We start from the raw sequence: 21863 nt of genomic DNA on the forward strand, positions 1-21863 counted from the left end.
TGGTAATTAAGTCCATTTCTACCCAATACAATGTATGGTGCAGTCAGTATTCTAGTGGAGGGCCTATTTAGTTACCAGAAGTGCCAGGCAAGTGGTCTACTCATAGGAGTAGACTTCTATATCCACAGGATCAGGCCTAAGGGGCCCATTGGGAAGAGGAAGGGAGGATGCATAGAATAAAAGTGGATGCACCACACTTCATTTATTATACTAACACCACACTTTATTAGGGTTATGCTAAGTAACCCTATGTTCGGGAAAAATCACTGCTATAATTTCTATTTAGAAAACACAGATTTCTATTTAGAAAACACACAGGGACTTGTATTGCTGCTGTCAAAAGCTGAGCACACCAACAGCAAAGTGACTCAACGTCTGGATGAACTTTCCAGACTGTAATCAAAATATGGAAAACCAGTTAATCTGCTGATCACTATCCTTCTCAGTTCGGAATGGTTTCCAGGCATTTGGTTGTGTTACCACAAATCTCTTTGGAAACTTTGACAAAAGCGATAGACACATGAACAGAAGTTTTAACTCCTCAGCATACTGTCATACTTTCTTAGGGCACTGCCTCTGCTCTTTTAACCTCTGTACGTATATTTTGAAATGAAAGTATTTTACATGTTAACATTCACTGTATAGCATAAACATGCTGCAAAGTTTAGCTTGGTGGTGTCTGAATACAATCAGGTAACTGCTGGAAAATTCCAGTTAGTAGATCAAATCTGCTCACAGTTACACTGAGTGTAAATCCAAAGTCTATTGAAATCAGTGAAGTCATTTTAAGTTTATATTGATATGGCTGAGTGCAGAAGTTAGCATTGTATTTACATTTCCCTTAATTATAGTTACTGGAAGATTGGTAATGGAGAAAAATATAATTCTGTGCTTCAGGTTTTATATGTGCAGATACAATTTTCCTAACTAGGAATGGGGGTAACATCAGCAGAGTTGTCACATTTATTAAAAATCATCATGTTCACCCTTTGCTAGGATATGAAGGTGAGAATCTGATGAAGATCTTGAAAGACATTGAGAACAGCACAGAGATCTTGCTGGACAGATGGAAATTTGAAGTCATACCCAATGATAAAGATGAGAAAGGCGACCCAGTGCCTTACAGCATCATCAATAATTACTTTTCTATTGGCGTGGTAAGAAAGTCATGCTTAGCCTTCAGTGATATTTTTTTCTGTTCTGAATAAATGTATGCATGCGTGTCTCAGAGTGAAGAATGACTGGCTAGAGATCATTTATGATGTCATTTTCCTAGTAAAATGAATACATAGGTGACTGACAACGATTTGCATAAATTTACTTTCACATTCAAACTAGAATTATTTTTCAGAATCTTCCACCCACCTATGTATAGAGGAGAAAGTCATGTTGTTCTTAATGGTGTGATGAGCAGCTGCAGTACTAAATTAGGAGTGTCACTATAAAGACCCCATAAAATATAAAAGAAGACTAAGCATTATTAACCCCTCTTAGTCACCTTGTCTGTTAATATTCACACATTCAAAATCATACTGAAGAACAGTGGGGGGGAGGGGTTCATTAGTACTTATTTAAGTTTGCTGCTTCTTCCCCTTCCCCTCTCCTTTACTCTGCTATCAGATCATCAGGGTAGTTCTCAAATAAAGAGAATCTTTTTGGTTCAATCCCATACATGTGAATTCACAGAATCTTCCATTCTGGAAAGTACTTTGCACAACTCTTCATTTCTTCCACATTGTGGCCTGTTTCTGCTCCATGGGAGTCAAAGTTGGGGGGTGGGGTGGGGGAGAGAGATCGCCATTGGCTTTATTGAAAGTAGGATTTGGTCCCTAGGTTTATTGGATCACCAGTAGGTGGTATGCGTTGTTCTGAAAGGTTCATTCTTAGTACAGGCACTGCTAAGTCTGATTTTTCCCACATCTTCACAGTGGTTTAAACGAATGTCAGTCAAGGTGGCAAAGTTATCCATTATTTGGATAATGCAACAGCTTCCCTGATAAGTGACCCAGGATATTTGGCCTTTCTTTCTTCAGAGGAGCCCTGGATGGTCCACAGTCTGATCTCAAATTTTCTGGGTCTCCCCTTTTTAGCACAGGGGATCTGTGTTCTGTTTCTGTGAGGGCAGAGACTCTGCTAGCTACCAGGCCTCTTCCTGGGACTCAGAAGCTCAACAGCTGGCTCCCTTCCTAGGGCTCCCCACTACTGAGGAGCAGTGCTGCTCCAGCCCAAATCAGCTCCTTAACCCCTTCCACCCTGGTGCGGTGTTTATCCACCCCATCATAGGGACAGAAGAGAATGTTAAGTATGTAAGCAGGTTATGCTATTCATGTTTAATTTTGCTACCTCATATAAATGTGACAAAAGGGATATTAAGATAAACAGCTTCCCAATTAAGGGTGATATAGTGTGATTATGTATAGGAACTTAGAACTCTACTTTCAGAAAATGCTTGATGAGAGAGAATAGCACATGTGGAGGAAGGAAACAAGTCTGAATGCTGCACTGTCTTGGCTTTTTCTCTTTTCAAGCCTGAACACTGAATGCATACCATTTTCACAGGAGACAGCAGAAAAGATCCCAGCAGCTCATGGTGGCTCTGCACCCTTCTCCCCTCTTCCCTCTTGTGGAAAGTGGGTCAGCTCCTCCTCCCTCCTCCTTTAATCCTTCAATATCAGGCCTGGGAAGGAGTAGAAGGAGCCACTTCTGGAGTTTCTTTGCCCCAGGTTTGGGGCTGGGAGTTAAAGAGCTCCTGGAAATGGCCTCCTCCAGGGCTGGGGCTGGGGATAGTGAAGACACTGCTATGGCGATGGGAGAGCTTCTTCTGTTGGCATAGTTAATCCACCTCCACAAGAGGCGGTAGCTATGTTGACCGGAGCAGGGCAGGGGGGCTCTCCTGTTGACATACGCTGTCTACACCAAGGGTTGTGTTGGTTTAACTGCGTCGCTCAGGGGTGTGGATTTTTCACAAGCAACATAGTTATCCTGATGTAAGCATATAGTATAGACTTGGCCTAAAGAGCTCCTGGAGCTGTAGAGGAGCAAAGGTATGTAGAGGCAGCAAGGAACAGATGGTGGGGGGTTGGCAGGGGGTGCAGAATTGATGTGAGGATGGATGGACAAAGTTGATGTGGGGCTGGGGACACACAAATTAATTGATGGAGCTCCGAAGGGGTACAGTATCGATATGGGCAGGGAGCTATCATTAATTGATATGGGGTTGGAGGATGGGCAGATGTAAGCCTGGTGGAGTGTCATTGGATGATCCGAGGAATGGAAAACCTGTCTTATGAAAGGAGACTCAAAGAGCTTGGCTTGTTTAGCCTAACCAAAAGAAGGCTGAGAAGAGATATGACTTCTCTCTATAAATATATCAGAGGGATAAATACCATGGAGGGAGAAGAATTATTTAAACTCAGTACCAGTGTGGACACAAGAACAAATGGATATAAACTGGCCATCAGGCAGTTTAGACTTGAAATTAGACAAAGGTTTCTAACCATCAGAGGAGTGAAGTTCTGGAACAGCCTTCCAAGGGAAGCAGTGGGGGCAAAAGACATATCGGGCTTCAAGACAAAGCTTGATAAGTTTATGGAGGAGATGATATGATGGGATAGCCTAATTTTGGCAATTAATTGATCTTTGACTCCTCGCGGTAGATATGCCCAATGGCCTGTGATGGGATGTTAGATGGGGTGGGATCTGAGTTACTACAGAGAATTCTTCCCTGGGTGTCTGACTGGTAAAACTTGTCCACATGCTCAGGGTTTAGCTGATCGCCATATTTGGGGTCAGGAAGGAATTTTCCCCCAGGGCAGGTTTTTTCTTTCTTCTGCAGCGTGGGGCACGGGTCACTTGCTGGAGGATTCTCTGCACCTTGAAGTATTTAAACCATGATTTGAGGACTTCAATAGCTCAGACATAAGTTAGGGTTTTTTTACAGGAGTTGGTGGGTGAGATTCCGTGGCCTTGTTGTGTTGTGCAGGAGGTCAGACTAGACGATCATAATGGTCCCTTCTGATCTTAGTCTATGAATTAATTAGTTGGCATTTTGGGACTTTGGGGAAGCTGTAAGCCCCACACCATTAGGCAGCACTTCATACAGATTTTTGTAATTTGATCTCCTTCAGGTCTTCTAGCAGGAACTCCTGAGCGAGGGCCAAAACCACCTTATTCTGGAGAGTTGGCAACACTGTAACTACCCTGGCTGGGATGATTTAGTTGGGGATTGGTTCTGCTTTGAGCAGGGGGTTGGACTAGATGACCTCCGGAGGTCCCTTCCAACCCTGATATTCTATGATACTATGATACCCTACACATGCTGGGGATGAGCAATGGGAGTTCAGAAATCAGAAGACAGATCAGAAACATAACATTATTTAAGAAAAAACCCAAACATCTCATAATTTTGGGGGTCTGACTCAAGATCTTTCAACTTTTGGAGTAGACATTTCTGCTTCCTCAAGGTGTGTAGCAGTTGGAACACTAAGAACTCCTGGTGACAGCCCTCTTTGGAACAAGGATCACCATACCCATCTCAAACACACAATTGATTTCGGAATGAGTATCCTTCAGCAATATCCAGTTTTGTTGGACCATCAAAGGGAATTTTGCATTCACTGGTATCTTATATTTATTATGCAGACAATGTGAAGTTGTAGAAGTGGGTAAGTAAACAAATAGGGTTTTCTTAGAGTGACATAAATGACAGCAGCCTAAACAAGCATAAATTCAGTGTATGCATTTGTGTAGCTCCAATTGACTTCAGTTGTAGCTCTTCATACACCGTTATTTTATTTTGCATTTATGTATATAATGCTACTGTAGGAAATTGTGCTAAGATTTATGCTAAGATTAGACTCTTACACTGGGAATTCCAAAAGCACACTTAGCACAGTGGCAACCATTGTATAGAGTTGCATTTAATTGAAATGCAGGGCCGGCTACCTTCCTTTCACACAGGGTATATTGAGGTCCAAATGGAACCTTGCGACAATGCAAAAATGTTTAAGTGCTACCATTCTGATTTGGTGGCATTGTAAACACACTTAGCCCCAGTGTAAGTACAGGTGCAGAAGACTGGTAAATTTGTGACTTTATCTCCAGGTGTAGAACTAATGGTCCATGTGCAAACGGCAATGCAAGTACTCAATCAAACTGAATCAGGTTTCTTTGCTAATACCAATAGATACTCAGCCCTAATGCCAAAACAGTGCTTGTGCTAGTCAAGCACCTTAGCCCCGTTCTGTTTTCACAACATGCAATATTGATTTCTTAACAACTCTTAATCATCCTAGTTAATTCTAATTTGGATAGTTTTCAACCAAAAAAATCTGCATTGCAAGTATATATGAGTAAGGCAGTGAGAAGATTCAAAAATATCTGGAAATATTCTCCAGGTTCCATGAGAAACAACTCAGTAATACATGCTGTTTAAAAAAAAAAAAGAGAAAAAAAAAGTCGTCATAATGAGTGGAAGCCTCATTCATATTAGTACTGTTGATGAACTGAAATCAGTATGTGTTTCCTGCAAAATTGTCAGAAGGTAGCAAAGGTTCACAACAAAGACAAGTGTACTTTTACGATACATAATATATTACCAACCAAATGCACTATCAAATAGATATTTGCACGGTCATGATTTACTATTCCTCAGCTTTAGCAAGTTACTAACAGCCTCTTATTCCGCCAAATGTAAAAAAAAAATATGACTGCTTACTTCTTATAATCATAAAGTTGCAGTTATGGTTCTAGCTCCCCATCACTATCTCCTAAGTTGTCAGCATCCTCTTCCATTACATTTTCTTCATTCATTTCAGCAGAAGTGAAGGAAAATCTCAGTTAAAACAACTTGGGGGCATATTTTATTCTTGTTCTATCTGCGGACTTCCTGCTGACATCTATGAGACATTTATGTAGAGACAGGAGTTTTAATCAAAGGGCTAATATAGATTTTAGTCAATAATGGCAGAGTCTAAATATGATAGTCATCTAGCTGACAGTAATGGTCTCACAGTATACTGTTCAATCTTGTACTCCACCTACCTCTTTCAGACTATACTGATTTCTACAAAGTACGATATTGTCATTCATAATATTCAGGTACAGTATTATTTTTTGGTTTGTCTTGACATGGGTTCATGGAAAATAGTTCCTGTCAAACAAATGTGTTACATATTACAAGTTTGGTTGATAAAGGTAATAGTGTTGATGTAATATACTTAGCCATTTGTAAGGTTTTTGATTTGGTACCTCACAACATTTTGATTAAAAAAGTAGAACTATATAAAATTAACATGGCACACATTAAATGGATTAAAAGCCGGGTAACTGACAGGTCTCAAAATGTAACCATGCACAGGGAATTTCATCGAGTGGGAGTGTTTCTAGTGGGGTCCAGCAGGGATCAGTTCTTGGCCTACACTATTTAATATTTTTATCAGTGACTTGGAAGAAAGCATAAAATCATCACTGAAAGTTTGCAAATCACACAAAAATTGGGGGAATGGCAAATAATGAAGAGGACAGGTCACTGACGGAGAGCGATCTGGATCGCTTGGTAAGCTAGGCACAAACAAACAGTTTGCACTCTAACATAGCTAAGTGTAAATGTATACATCTAGGAACAAATAAATACTAGGCAATACTTATTAGGCAATGGAGGACTATATCCCCAGAAGCAGTGACTGAAAAAGATTTGAGGGGGGGTAGAGAATAATCAGCTGAACATGATCTCCCTGTGCAACAGGAGAATCTTGTGCAGGAGTTAGAGAGGTTTTCTTGCCTTTATATTTGACACTGATGTGACTGATGCTGGAACACTGTGTCCAGTTTTGGTGTTCATAGTTCAAGAAGGATGTTGATAAATTGGAGAGGGTACAGAGAAGAGCCACGAGAATGATTAAAAGATTAGAAAACCTGCCTTGTAGTGGTAGACTCCAGGAGCTTAATCTATTTAGTTTAACAAAGGGAAGATTAAGGGTTGACTTGATTAGAGTCTATAAGTATCTAGATAGGGAACAAATATTTGATAATGGTCTCTTGAGTTTAGCAGAGAAAGGTCTAACACAATTCAATGGCTAGAAGTTGAAGCTAGACAAGTGTGAGCTTAAATCCCATTGATGAATGTGAGATTCATGCACATGCTTAATTTAAAGCCAGTGCTTAAGTGTTTTGCTGAATTGGAATTAACATAAACATGTGCTTTAGTGTTTGCTGAATCAGGGCCAAAATGTGTACCGGTTGCTAACAGAATGCTATGATATTTTGCATTATTTCTCTATCAGAAAGAAGATTACACTACAAAATAAACAATATTATCCCTCTGATACAACGCACTTCTGATTAAAAAAAGAAAGAAAGCTAAATTAGAAAAAGAACAGTTCATCTATTAACAAATGTGGATTTTTATAAAAAGTGCCATATTAGTAAAGGGTAAATCATATGCTAGACCTAAATCCTGCAGCCTAATCTTCATGAGTGAACCGCTTGCATCCATGCAGAGTCTTGTTGATGGAGATGGGGCTCTGACGTGATCCCGGAGACCATTCATACAGATCCTGTTATAGGGTAGAGCCTTGAAATGATTGCCTCAAATACACAGTTGTATTAGTCTGATCTTTAACTGGCTTGTTTAATTTGACCATTAAAATGATTAACTCATTTAACAAATTTCACTTGTTTGGTTGGATGAATTGTCCTTACTCCACTTCGGCTTTTTCACTACGCTGATCAATTTACATTTATTTAACAAAAAATAGCCTTTTTGACCTACGCAAAAAAAAAAAAAATTCCCAACAAGAAAAGAATAGAAGTTGAAAACTGAATTCCTTCAGTAGACGTTTTCAGTTTTTGGTTAATTTTTTTTATATAAATATGTTAGGTTTTGTCAGACAAAAAGAAGAAATGAACTATAAAGGCTCTTTATACACCCCACCCAAAAAAGTGGTGGTGTTTTTTGGAAACCCCAAAAATGTAGTAAATTCTGAGGATATTTTTTTTAAAATTTCCCACACACAAAAATTGGCATTTTTTAATCAGCTCTACTTCTAACATATGGAACCGCAGATCATTATAGCAGATAGGGATGGTCAAGACCTTTTAGACTGTCAGTCCGTCTTTTTGCAAAAGAAGATAATTCCCCACAGCACATTTTCTAGTGTTTTTGGACAGTTTATTATAAAAAAAAATCCCAAGCAGTTGGACTTCTACCATTTCCATTGCTTATTTTTCTTGCCAGCAGGATATTCTTCCACAAAATTTGCCAATTTTTCCCACCTTTTATTTACATACCATTGGTCCTTCATAAATCTCTATCACAGTCAATAATTCCTCTCCCCACTGTCCCAAAGTACTGTGTGTGCATGCATATTGTGTGCTGTCACGTACACAGTACAATTACCTGAAAAGTATTGTAGGTTTGTCCTGGGGGGCTAACTGGACCAGTGTGTGCCTATAATTCCTGTTATTCCCCTTCATGCTAGCACTGAGGTGGATTGAATAACAGAAGAGATACATATATGAGAGCTTGTGTGTGTGTGTGCGTACACGCATTCATGTGCACATAAATATACAGAAGAACCACAATTTTACAAATACCAGTCTTACAAATGACCAGTTATACCTAACCATTTTTCTCAATGCGTGGAAAAGATCTCATAATCAGAAGTGAAGTAGATAAAGAACAAATCAACATCCCTTCACATTTTGATGCTTCAGTGCATTGAAAATTGTTTTGTAGTGGTTTAACAGTCAGGAAGAAAGTGATGCAGTGCACCACACTGCAACTTATGTACCACATTTACCATAATTTTGAGATGTTAAATTTTATGCAATTTTCTATTTCATGAACCCCTCAATCCTGAATTAGTTTAAAAAACTGTTCCTGACACCAACTTTTCCCTTGGTATTCTAAAGAAATGATCAATATTTGCTTATTGTTGTTTTTATTTAACTTTCTACAAGTAGATTAATATATTGGTTTGCAGTTTGAACGAAAAATGGAAGTCTCTTCTTTTCAGATTTATGAGTAATGTAGGCAATTTTTATCATTGATTGCTCATTCCTGTCATGTAAAATCATTCTCGCATCCCAGAGGCAAAGACAAGAAGGTGAGTTGTTTCCTATAACTAGTAAAATCTATAAGTGGAACTGTTGGAAAAATATGGAGCATACTCCTAAATCCTTGTCTTTAACTTGTAAAGAATTTTGAAAATACATTTTATAGAATTTTTCTGAGGTGGTTTATATTAAATTTAATGATTGATACATTTAATTGCATTAAATTAAATGTAGAGAGATGTTGTGGATAGAAGTGTAGAAAACTAAACCTAAGCTTTCCTACTGTTTTTTATATATAACTTTAATTTAGTTGGTAGAAAATTTGAAACTTGCAAAGTCCTTTTGTATTGTGCAGGGTTGGGGTTTTTGGATTTTTTGTTTTTGTTTTTTGTTTTGTATTTTTAAAGCTAGATGTTACAAAACAATTTAGCCAGCAACTACAGTGTCACAAGTGACGATGATAAATGAGAGTGGATGGCTAAAGATATTAATCTGCAACAAGATTAGAACACATCCTTAGGTAAATGCAACTAAATCAGCTATGTAGTGCATAATTAACTTACATATATATTAGTCTAAGTACAATATTACTCTTTATATATGTAAGGTATTGTTATCTCCGTATGAAATTTGTAAGGTACTAAGTAAAGATTACCAGTTTATCATAGTACTTCATTCATAGTATTATAATGTATGATGTATATTCCTCTTGTTAATGTTATTCTTAGTAATTCTTGAAGGAAATGTGAGATCCTTCCATATATAGCATGTATGATTGGTTTTTTTTCATATATATAAGAAGAAAAGTGTGTGGAATTGTATCAAATCAGGGGACATTGCATCTTCCTCTAAAGTCCTTAGGCTGATTTCGTAATTCCTCTTGTTAGTAATGGCATGAATTTTGTGAGTCCAAAAGAACGATAAAGTGAAGGACCAACAATAGTATATATCAAGGTCAAGAATATTGTGGTTAAGCAGGGAGTTTGGTCTTGAGTCTCACTGAGCTGTAGGTAAGAAGAGGCTCAGATAATAGAGAAAATGGCCTTGAAGAGGGAGGCAGAGACTGTGGGAGAAAATATGAGTGGAAATGGAGGTGAAGTAGAGAAATTAAGCTCAAGGCAATGTGTTTGTAGAAAAGAGCATGGTGTTCAGAAAGTGAGTTAGTCATGATGAAATAGAAGATGAAAAACCGAACTGAAAGAGACAGACTGGCCAGAGAGAGAGAAAGAGAACCTTGAGATTTTGCATGTAGAGAAAGAGGTAAAAGAAACAGACATAGAGCTGTGACATCTGAAATGGGCATGATTGAGCCCTCAGGGGAAAAAAAAAAAGGGGGGGGATATCATAGGTGAGAACAGCATCTAAAACAGAACTTTGGGAATGGTACAAACCCAACAGACATGGGAACCAGGAAACAGAGAAAATTTATTCAAGAAAGAAAGAAAGATTTAGCCCTGGGAGATTTTTTATATGTGAGGATTTTTTTCATGTCACAAAATGTATAATTATATATATTATTGATTTTTTTATTAATACTACGTGGGGGTAATGGGGATAAATATACCCTATTGTCTTAAAATCTCCAAGGGCCTAGAATTTGTTGACATTTGCATTATTTACATGGCTAAGGAGTTTACATTCTAACTGAAGTTCCAGTGGTACAAAAATATTCTTCATATCTCCAGAACTGCATGTTTTCTACATTTTTATGGCGAAATCCCAAAAGGAACATGATTTAACTAAAAGTGGGCAGATTTAGCCAAGAAACAGTTAGTTGTATGCTACCATCTGAACCAGGTGGATCTAGAGGCAAATTACTGAACATAATTTATTCCAGGCCCTTGTTGGAACAATTTGTGCTCAGGAGACTCTGCAGACTCGCAGTCATTAGAGAGCTGCCTTGCTGTATGTGATTTTACAGCTCCTTTAGTTAAACTAGAGATCCACATGCAAAATTTATCACATCCTTTGTATTTGTGACAATTCCTGGAGGACTAAAGGTCCATAAAACCAATAATGGGTTACAATTATAGATAGATAGATAGATAGATATGGTTCTAATTGTGACAAGGATGCATTATTTTTAATGTTATATTAAATAAAACTTCTCCCATTTCCCTCCTCCTAGCTGTCTATATGTTCAAAACTTGCACTTCTTTGTTATGACAAAATTATGACATGCACTTAAAATTCAGGTATTAATAATCATTATGTGACATGCTTCACTCAGAATTATGCCGCATGCACAAAAGTGCAGCCGCTTCTAATGCAAATGCTTTGGCTCACAGTGGTCAGATATATTGTAATTCTATGCTTTGTCTACATTGTCACTATATGGCATAAGAGAAATATGAGGAGGGATATATTTCTTTCTCACACGTATTCTCTAACTCTTGGACTCTTAAAGTTTCAGCCAAAGATTGCTCGAACTAATGTAATGCTAATTTCAATTGTTATGCTAAACAATGTTACATTGACTTTAAAAAATCTAGAGACCATTTTAAAAAGGATAGCTGGAATGAGGTGCATAAAAGAGTCAAAAGAAGGTAAATATAGGGCAATCTATGTGAATATAAGAATAATAATATAAATAGGTTAAGCACTGTATCTTTGCCAGGCACCATACGAGTACGATATCATGAATTATGTTTTATGGAAGCTCCATAGATAGCTTTGATCTGAGTTTTGTGGTTGAATCCCTCCAATATATCTGAAGAATACAGCATATCCTCCCCAAAATTACAACACTTCTTGGGTGCAGAATGAATTTTAATCAGTTAAGGAAAGGTCATACTCTGCTTTTGCATCTGAGCATCCCCCATCACTGCTACTACCATCATCACGTGTGTGAAGAGGACAGTACAGTGGGCAGGGCCAATTGATCAGGAGACGCAAGAGAATGAAGACACAGACCCAAGGAGTCCCAAGGGTGGAATCAAGGCAACAGGCTCAAACTTTATTAACTTTAATCACACTAAAAGTGGGAGACCCTCCCCTGTAATGTATATGTTGTTTGGCTGCAGTGTGCCTTAAGCCATACAACTACAACAAATGAGAGCTGGCATCCTTAACTAAATCTCCCTGTTTACATATTTATAACATTACTGAAGACAGGATTCAGCTCTAATGTTGAATCCTCCTAATTTCCCACACAAGAGGGGTTGAGGGTGTAGATTAGCAGTGCTCCAGTCAGTGAAAAATGTAAGATCTCCCTGTGCTCCACAAGCTAATGGGGTCTATGCCAGCCAAAACCTGGGTCTTGTGCTCAGGTTTACCCCAGGAACTGGCCATCTAAAACTTCTTTCCATCACTGCCACAAGTTGCAAAAATATTATTCAATGTAATTACCACTTACTAACTTACTATGTATATTACCCCTTCCTAATTTATTCAATTATCATTACTATCCCTTATCCTCATCATCCTAACCAACCAGGCCTCTGAGAGGAAAGGAAAAAACCAACAACCAGACATCTTGCCAATCTTCGCTAGAGAGAAAACCTCATTCCTGGTCAGACCCAAAGCAAGCCTTGAAGCCCAGCTCTGATGTCCACGGCAGCATTTGGGCACCTAATGCAGGCCCAGGAGAGTTTTAACTGATGGAGAGGACTCAGAGGGAGCTTGTCAGCTACCTCTCCTCCTGTGAACTAGCTTAATATGTGACTGAAAGAGATGGAGACTCTCCCCTTCAGCCTTTCCCCCACCCACAGGCAAGCTCCATGTGAGTTCTCAGCAAGAAGTGGAAGTGGCACAGGCTCCCAGAACACCAAAGGCACATCCTCCCATCTAACAAAGCCCATCTCCTTGCAGGACCAGTAGACCTCCTCCACCTCTACTAAGATGGGGTAGGGGAGAGGTGGGAGGCATCCTCACCTAATAAACCACAATGCAGAGGGAATCTTCAGGCAAATTAATATATCCTCTGTAATGCTCCCAATGGCGACACACAAGCAGGAGTACCAACCTCAAGGCAGACTGTTAAAAATGAGACACAAACCTCTAATTTGTTTTGAGCTCAGATTTCAGCAACGAACTGCCTCAAGTGCAAACTCCTCCAGCACTTTAACAGCCTTCACATGGAGTCACTTATAGTCTCCTTAGGTATTCTAGTCTGTCTTGTCACCCGTGTTAGTGTATCTTTGTGGTAGATGGCTTGTTATGCTAAGAATCACAGCAATATTCAGGTTACTCCTGATCCCAAAGGACCAGGCACTTACCTCAGGTCAGGTGCGCTTTTGGTCTCACACCAAACACAATGACAACACTTGTAGCCAATTATATAGTAAACTATATAAAGATTTTATAAATAGGAAAAGGAAATTAGAGTTATTTACAGGATTAAGACAAGCAAACAGATGCACAAATGAGTTAGTTTTAGATTTCAAAAGGTAATACAGACTTCTCTAATCAGCAAGCTGCATATGACCTTTAGGACTAACCCACGGTAAGCAGCTGGGGATCTCTTGCTGAAGTCAAGAAACACCCGGTCCCCCCAGAATCCAAGTAACGTAGAGAGCCTTAGTTCCTTTGATTTGGGGTTTCTGTCCCTTTCCTTCCATGTGCTCTGAACTGAAAACACAGCTAATGGGAGGAGCCCACTGGCTTGACTTCTTTTCATGGGGAGTGGAGCAGAACAACAATAAGACGTCTTTAGTCATTTTGTTGATGGTTTCTCAATCCAGATGTAGGGAGTTTCCAGTTGTGAGATCCACCCAACACCCATCTGGTATCCATTAGTCTCCTCTTTCAGGAAGGGCACAACAATTTCTGTAGAAGAGCAGCTCTGCGTGATAATTAACGTCCCTGTGCTGTATGGTGAGTCATACAGTCACAGAGGCTCACAATACAACTGTTCAATTATTGCATTACAGTATGGAACACAGATATTACAAGTAAGATTAATGCAGGCAGCAACTCACAAACATTTGATAGAGTCCAAACAGTAAACGTTTTCTTATAATTCGAGTACCTGTTTTACCAATATTAACCCACACCTGAGCTGGACAGATTCCAGCTATATATATGTTAATACTCGGTTGAGACAATGGTGACTTTGGCATGAGCTGGCAGTTGCTCTGTCAGCATCAGACCCTGCTGTAGCCCATGATTCCTATCTGTTGGTTGGGTAACAATATAAAATTTCTCCTTAGACTTAGAAATTGTTCCTACTCCCACTGTAGGAGTTTTACTATTGATTTTACAGGTAACAGTATAATTACTTTTCTATTCGATCATTTCTGCAGTTTTAAATAAAAATGTTATGAGAGAGAGAGAAATACCACAAGTGTTTTAAATGTTTGAAAGTAATAAGCTATTTTAAACCTCTAAAGACGGTGGGGGAGAGAGTATTTCCAGGACAAGTTTCCTAGGTCCAGGTGATTATGGTATATGTTCAAAAAGTAGCTTTCTCAGACTCAGGTTATTATATATCTTTGAAGAATGTGGACTAATTTTTTGAAGGGAAAAAATAAACTTAACAATGGGGGTCTAATGAGAAAAATAATTTTCTGAAAGCAACTGTGATCATTTTTTGAAGTTATTAGATTAATAAGTACAGCCTTCGTCAGATGACATTTCCCAAATTAGGAGGGTTATTGACATTTTGATATGAGACCGAGAGGCCTTAAATGAGATCTCAATCAAAAGTAATATTTAGATAATGATACATGAATTCACAAATGCTAGTCAAATAAAATGCTGTAGTCCATTTTGGCCTTTGCCTTATGGGAAACTGCACAGGTTACCAGATGAACAAGATCAGTGAATGTCTACTAATAACCTCTCATTTTACTGTCTAATTATGTCTGGCTAATTGTATGAGATAATGTTTGAAGCTGAGTCTTACAATGTAACTTAATCCATCACCCAGACAAATCCCATGGAAGAGATACATACCACTTCAGATATTAAAAATTGCTACTCATGTTGAATGTACAGTATTTTCAATGTTTGATTCGATGGTAGTGGGCCTTACATTCCTCTCCCATGCAAAAGTGTGTTGGGAAACAAATGACTGTAGAACCTGATGGGTTAAAAGCCATTGCTGATGTAATAACCTGGTATATGGATTTGTGTACAGGCCCAAAGTCCTGAGTTTGGTCAAGAGGTCAGAGGCCTAGCAAATAGTAATTAGCTAAGAGAAAGCAAAGATAACCTTGTTTTTGTTAAGCTATGCCTGGTCAGCAAAACCTGGTCAGATGTTGGGGGCAATAATTGTGACTTATTCAAAGTTGCAAATAGAACAAAGAAGCACTGTTTCTGTTGTGTTAGTTTCTTCTGTAGGGAGATATTCTTCCCACACATCCAACCTTGAATTTATGAAAAGTGTGGAACATGTCAGTATAAGATATGGCCTCCTCTCACCTCCCTTTCCCAGGAACCAATGCCTGCCTTAAAACACAAATAAGCAACTTGAAAGACAATCTTTATTGCCATATACTTTCACTGTTTCTTTGCTTTTACCCCTAGATATGTATCTGTTAAACAATCAAAGGAGCTACTTCATTCCTATAAACCCCAAACTAAATTCAACATATATTCTATACTAATACATTTATTAAAGTACTAATTAAATGCTAAATGTTAATTTGTTAACATTAAGACCATGTAACCTTTTGACCACTGGCTACTGTGCTATCATGTCTTGCAGCTAAACCTATCCGGGGGTGTGGGACTGCCTACCCCGTCACTTTCCCTGCCCATAAAAAATCCATATATTCCATTGTAATCAATTGATTAACAGTGTCTCTGAGCCTAATAAACAAGGTGACACTCCATCAGCGCTGTATGTAATAAACTCCTGTGCTTGACCTCTACACGGTGTGGATTTATGTCCTTCAAACTTAAGTCAGATCCTCATCTATGACTCAAGTGCACAGAGCACAAGGCAGTGGTGAGTGATGGGTGCTTAAAGCTCACATTTGGAGTTACCTGATTTGCTGCTCTGTGCAGGGCAGTCCCCCACATGCTATGCTAGAGCAACGAGGGCTACTGTTTCTTACGATAGGTTGCAAAGGCTACAGAGGGCCACAAATGCATCTGCCTTTTCCTCTGACCACACCTTCAGCAGAAAGTAAGAAAGGCAAATGATTCCCTGATTCAGCTCTGCATTACCAGAAGATCACCCTTATGCTGCAGTGGTCCTTCCCGGTCTGCTTAAGCTTGTTTTAGGGCCAGATTTACACTGGGGAGGTAATACAAAAATGACTCACTGCTCTAGAGGACCTGGTCTCCTGGCGCCAGGGGACCCTAGAGCTGTATCATGGGTAAGGTGAGAGAATGGAAGGATTATGTGACAATGGGAAACAGGTTTGGATTCCTTATCTGTTCAGTTTTAGACATTGTAGTGTTCAGGGGGGTTTAAATAGTAATTATACCTAGCCCTTACTCATCTATAGGTCTCAAAGCACTTTACACAGGAAAGAAAGATCACTATACCCATTTTACTGAGATTAAGTGACTTCCACAAGGTCATCTAGCAAGCCAGTGTAAGAACTGGGAATAGAACCCAGGTTTTCTATGTCCTAGTTCAGTGCTTTGTCCAGTAGACAATACTGGCTCCCCTTTCAAGGAATAGGGTTCTTCCAATAGTTGTAAAATGGAATTAATAAGCTTTACCTTCCTTTGCAAAACACTTTGAAATTAAAAGCTCTATATTCTATGATATCAGAGCCAAATATTTTGTGATGGTGTTTGTGTGCCTTCTATGTCTACATACCTGCTGTACTAATTAAAACCTTCCTTTCTTACCACTGTGTGGGTTTTATATTTTGTATAGCTCTATAGTATATACCTTTGTAATGCCTCTTTCTTTTCCCTAGTCGCACACCGCTGCCAAAGAAAAGGGAAAAATAAAATTACAAAAGACACTTCTCACCAAGTGCCTCAAAAGAAGTTTGAGGTTTCTAGGCTAAGCCATTTTGGGGAGATGATGAGGAGAAAATATAGTAAGTGAACTGTAGGTAAAATTTGAAAACACCATGGCCAAAATTTTCCTAACTGCATTCTCAGCTTGTTTTTTATGGAGATGCTGAGTGCCTGTGATTCCCAATGATTTCAGGCAATTTAGATTTATGTGCTAACTTTAGACACCCAAATTTGAAAAGTTTGTCCCTTAGCTTTAAAACCCCTTTTCTCACTTTTACTAAACTTCTAAGTAAAAATTCTGTGTGACATGGAACATTTCAGGGAGGTCATTTTCTTTTTTGTGGAAGTTATGGATGAGGTTTTAAAACGAGGCTTACAATGAGAAGTGAGATTAATTCATAAGCGTGGAGCAGCAGTTTTACTCCTGATGATTTTAACTACGGAGGACCAATTTTCAATGACATGTTGATAACAGGGAGAATAATTTGGCTAATGATTTGGAGCCCTGGTGAAAATGATTGCATAACGATAGCTACCTTACCTTGATTCATTTTGTAATTGATGAAATGTATGCACCTCATGCCTCTTTATTCAGAGTTACATTCATGCTACTAGTTATCCCTTTAAAAGAAAGAGAAATAAAAACCTATACTCATAAATAATAAAAATAAATCTCTTTCCCACTCCCACAGCAAGAGGTTATAAGTGCTACCACCTGGCATCTTACTGAAAGATCATAATAAGCATCTTTTCTTACAATATTTCAGTGAGATGTTACATGGGAAGAATTAGTAAATTTCCACTCTTAGATCCAAATTAGAGGCTCACTCCTTACGCAGGCAAAAATTAATGGGAGATTTGCCAGAGCAAGGCTCAGAGTTGCTTTTTAAAATACATTTTACAAACCTCCCCTTTTCTTTCTTTCTTTCTCTTTTTCTTTTTCTTTTTTTTTAACTGCTCCTTGTCAGTGTTTGTTTTTATTTTTGTTTGTTTGGAGAATGAATGGCTGCTAAATTGCACATTTAAAATCCATGAGTGCAACCTCTCCCTCTCTTATTCTGTCTGTATCCCCATTCTGTCTACTCCTTCATTCACTCATTCCCTCTATTTCCTTCCACTTCATTCATTTCATAACCTACATTCATTTTGACTTCATCTTCACCTCTCTCTCTCTCTCCTTTGCTTAGTATTTCACATTGGGTTGGTCTATGCACATAAGTTGTACCTATGTAACTAAATCATTTTCTAAATTGATTTAACTAAATCAGGCCCACTGCTTCATATAGACACTTGGCTCAGTTTAAAAGTGTCTAAACTAGTTTTTAGCATAAGCAAATTAAGCTAAATCAATTTTAGCTACTCTTAGACCCCTTTAAAGATGCCCACACAAGCAAGGTGTACTAATTCTAATTAAACCAATTTAGTTAAATCAGTGCAATTTATATATGTAGACCATACTTTAACCTCTTTCTTCCTTTAACTGCCCTATTCTTCTCTCCATGTCCTACACAGTATCTTTCATTTTCACACTAATCCAGTGCCTTGTCTTCTGGACTGGGCTGCTTCTGGATTATACTCTGGAAGTTTCTTCTACATTCCATTTTTTGGTGGGTGAATTCTTATCTGTTTGTTACAATTGTTTATTCCAAATGGATAGAACTAATTTTTGCTATGAGTTATCCAGGGTGGCTGTCTGGTAGGATTACAGGCATATTCAATTGGAGCTTAAGCAGCTTCTGTGGCTTGCTTAAGAAGTGTCCTATTAGATGGAATATGTAAAGCTGTGACCTCTGATCATATCTTTACACAGCACTATTTTTTTGTCACAGAATTGAGGAGCAAAGTGCAATTTTGGAGTGTGATGCAATCGTTAGTTAGTTAGTGTACACCCCAGCCTTTCTTAAAACTAGCACTGCTTGCTTATCACCCAGCAGTGGAAATCTGTGTGAGCCAATTCTCAGAGAATAAGAAAAGAGTGCTTAACAAATAACTGATGTTCTTCCAGTGGATTCCCTTGCCCTCTGCTTCTCAGCCCTCTTGCCCACCACCTTGCCCTCTTCTTCTCAGCAAGAACAAATTTTATCACTCTAAGAAACAGAATTCTCTGTTTTAATAGTGCCAAATGCAATTGCATATATCTAGGAACAAAGAATGTAAATTATACTTACAGGACAGAGGCCTGTATCCCCCAAAGAAGTGACTTTGAAAAGGACTTGGGGACCATGGTGGATGACTATCTGAATATGAGCTCTCAGTCTGCTGTTACTTTTAAGAAGGCTGATGTGATCCATGGATTTACAAATGGGAATACTGAGTAGGTGTTGGAATACTGTGGCCAGTTCTGGTGTCCACATTTCAAAAACAATGTTGAAAAATTGGAAATGGTTCAGAAAAGAGCTACAGGAATGCTTCAAGGTCTGGGGAACCTGTTTTACAGTGAGAGACTTCAGAATCTCAATCTAATTAGTTTATTGAAGAGACGGCAAAGAGGTGACTTAATCAGTCTATAAGTATCTACTCAGAGAGAAGATTTCTGATAGTGGCTATGACGCTGGCAGACCAGGTTCCAGCTCATGTCAAGGTCACTGGTCCTCACTGAACACTGAGAAACTCATAACTGGAAACCAGTCTGGCTCGCCTGTGTGGTAGTATCTTTAAAATAGATATTAGAGTTAAAAGAATGTGTTTAGTGTTTAGACTTTATGAAGTGCTTGTAGAATGTTGCATGCATTAATCTTACTTATAATATCTGTGTCCCATGTTATAAGGTTATATTTAACAGTTTATTCTGTGACTATAAAAGTGTTTGCTAAAACAGTAACACCCCACAGTCTGGGGAGAAGCATTACCAAGAATGAAATACTAGTTTACCACGAGAGATGTCATCTCCTCCCTAACAAAAGAAGGCCTTTAGACCCAGACAAATGATTGTGGAACACCGGTGGGCAAAAGATTTTGCTGATTGCTTACCCCCCACCCATGAAGAGGGTATGTGCACAAGCCCTCATCCCATCATAGCTTAAACACTGGGGAAAGGGCATAAAAATCCCTGTCAGTGTGGAATTGTTATCACTATGCTGCTTGGAATTTGGAGAAGGCAATATTTCTAAGCATAAACAAGGAATCTCCAAGCTGCTTGGCTTGGATTAGCCCTAAAGAGATATAGATCTTGCATATTATAGCAGTTAGTATTACCTTTTGGAACCTAAGACTGTATCTCATTTATGTGTTTATGTTTACCTGCTTTAACCTTGTAAATGACTCTTATGTCTTTTTCTTAATTAATAAATCTTCAGTTAGTATTATAGGATTGGGTACAAGCATTGTCTTTGGTTTGAGATCTAAGGTACAATTGATCCAGAGTAGGTGTCTGGGCATTTGGGACTGGCAGTAACCTGAATATTGTTGTGATTTGTGCTGTAAGGGACTATCTGTCATAAAGGGAAGCTTACCTGGGTGGCAAGATAGACCGGACTTCCCAAGGGGACTGACTGTGACTCCATGTAAAGGGTATTGTAGTGCTTTAGGAGTTCACACTTGTTACTTGATTGGTGAAATCTAGTTATAGAACATACAGCCAGTTTGGGATTTGTGCCCCGTTCCTCGAGAGTCTGCCCTGAGGTTGGCACTCACGTTTGTGAGCTACTCTGGACAGTTTGACATCGGTGTAATATTAGTGGGATTCACATACCACAGTTGAATTTGAAATTCAGTTGAATTTATAGATCATAACCCAACACTGCTAAAAGTTTAAATGTCATATTGAGAGTTTTAAAGATTAGTCACAATGAGTGAATCGTAGTCATATGATAGTCTTGACACAACAGACCTTAAACATTTAAACAAGGAGAGGGGAATATCCCTTAAAAAGGAAAACCACCGATCAAGAACGGAGAGCTTTGCTCATAAATGTTGACCAGGCGTCTGAGCACCCTACTACCCAGCTGACACAGAGACCATGAAAGGGAACTGGCCCGATTAGAGCACCTGGCAGTCCAAGAAGAATGTGAGCATGAATGAGAGTGAGAATGTGAGACTGATGGCAGAACTTCAGATCAGGGAGACCAATGAAATTGAGGAGGCAGAGGAAAGAGCCACCAAAGATGCATGGAAAGACTAGAAGCTGAGGAGAGGGCACACCAGAATCAGAAGCTCACGCATTGCAGCAAAAAGTACTGGAGTACCAAAAGGAATTTCTTCAACTTTGATTAAAACCCCTTGGGTGCTGAGGTTTTAAAATCCCTTCTCTAGGGGAAGGCAAGTAGTCTGCTAACACTAGGGGGTGCTCAGCTCTTTAAAACCAAGCACTGGAATATCAAGATCCACTGGCTGCATGTTGAAGCTAGACAAATTCACATGGAAAATATGGCACAAATATTAACTGTGAAGGTAGTTCACCATTGGGACAAATTACCTAAGGATATGGTAAAATCTCTAGTACTTCAAATCTTTAAATCAAGATTGGATACCTTTCTAAAATAGATGCTGTAGTTTAGCTAGAAGTTATAGGCCTCATGCAGTAATCAAATGGTGACATTTTATGGCCGATATTATGCAGGAGGTCAGATTATTACAATTGTCCCTTATGGCCTTAAAATCTATTGATGCAATCTTAGTTTCAATAAAGTCAATGGGAGCTTTGCCGATTATTTTAATTGAGTCAGGTTTTCCTCCTCTGAAGCTATGAGAGGGGAAAAGAAAGGAGGTGCTTGGGAGACATGCATGTTTATAGCCTTCCATGGTTGTATGGTTCATGGCTTCACTTTAGTGCTAGTAAAATATTCCAGGCTTATGGCCAGATGCATGTGCTTCCAGAGGACCAGAGGGGGAATGGTCCTCTGGAAGCAATACAGCAGAAGAATATCAGTTACTTGTTAAGTAACACTTTCTCCACATACATAAAATGATGAGATCCATTTTTATCTACAACCATTCGCCCT

The 21863-nt window shown here is 38.9% G+C and overlaps 1 protein-coding gene across 2 annotated transcripts in view; it reads left to right on the plus strand.

Annotated features, from left to right (window-relative positions):
• Window positions 1–21863, plus strand: part of DGKB (diacylglycerol kinase beta) — a 504484-nt gene that overhangs the window by 254515 nt on the left and 228106 nt on the right. For both annotated transcript variants that reach the window (XM_084618553.1, XM_084618552.1), the window contains exon 19: window positions 997–1157. In XM_084618553.1, coding sequence (XP_084474679.1) covers window positions 997–1157 — 161 coding nt within the window. The remainder of the gene's footprint in view (window positions 1–996; window positions 1158–21863) is intronic.

The sequence above is a fragment of the Lepidochelys olivacea genome (genome assembly GCF_965140295.1).
Source record: "Lepidochelys olivacea isolate rLepOli2 genome assembly, chromosome: 2".
Taxonomy (NCBI): Eukaryota; Metazoa; Chordata; order Testudines; family Cheloniidae; genus Lepidochelys; species Lepidochelys olivacea.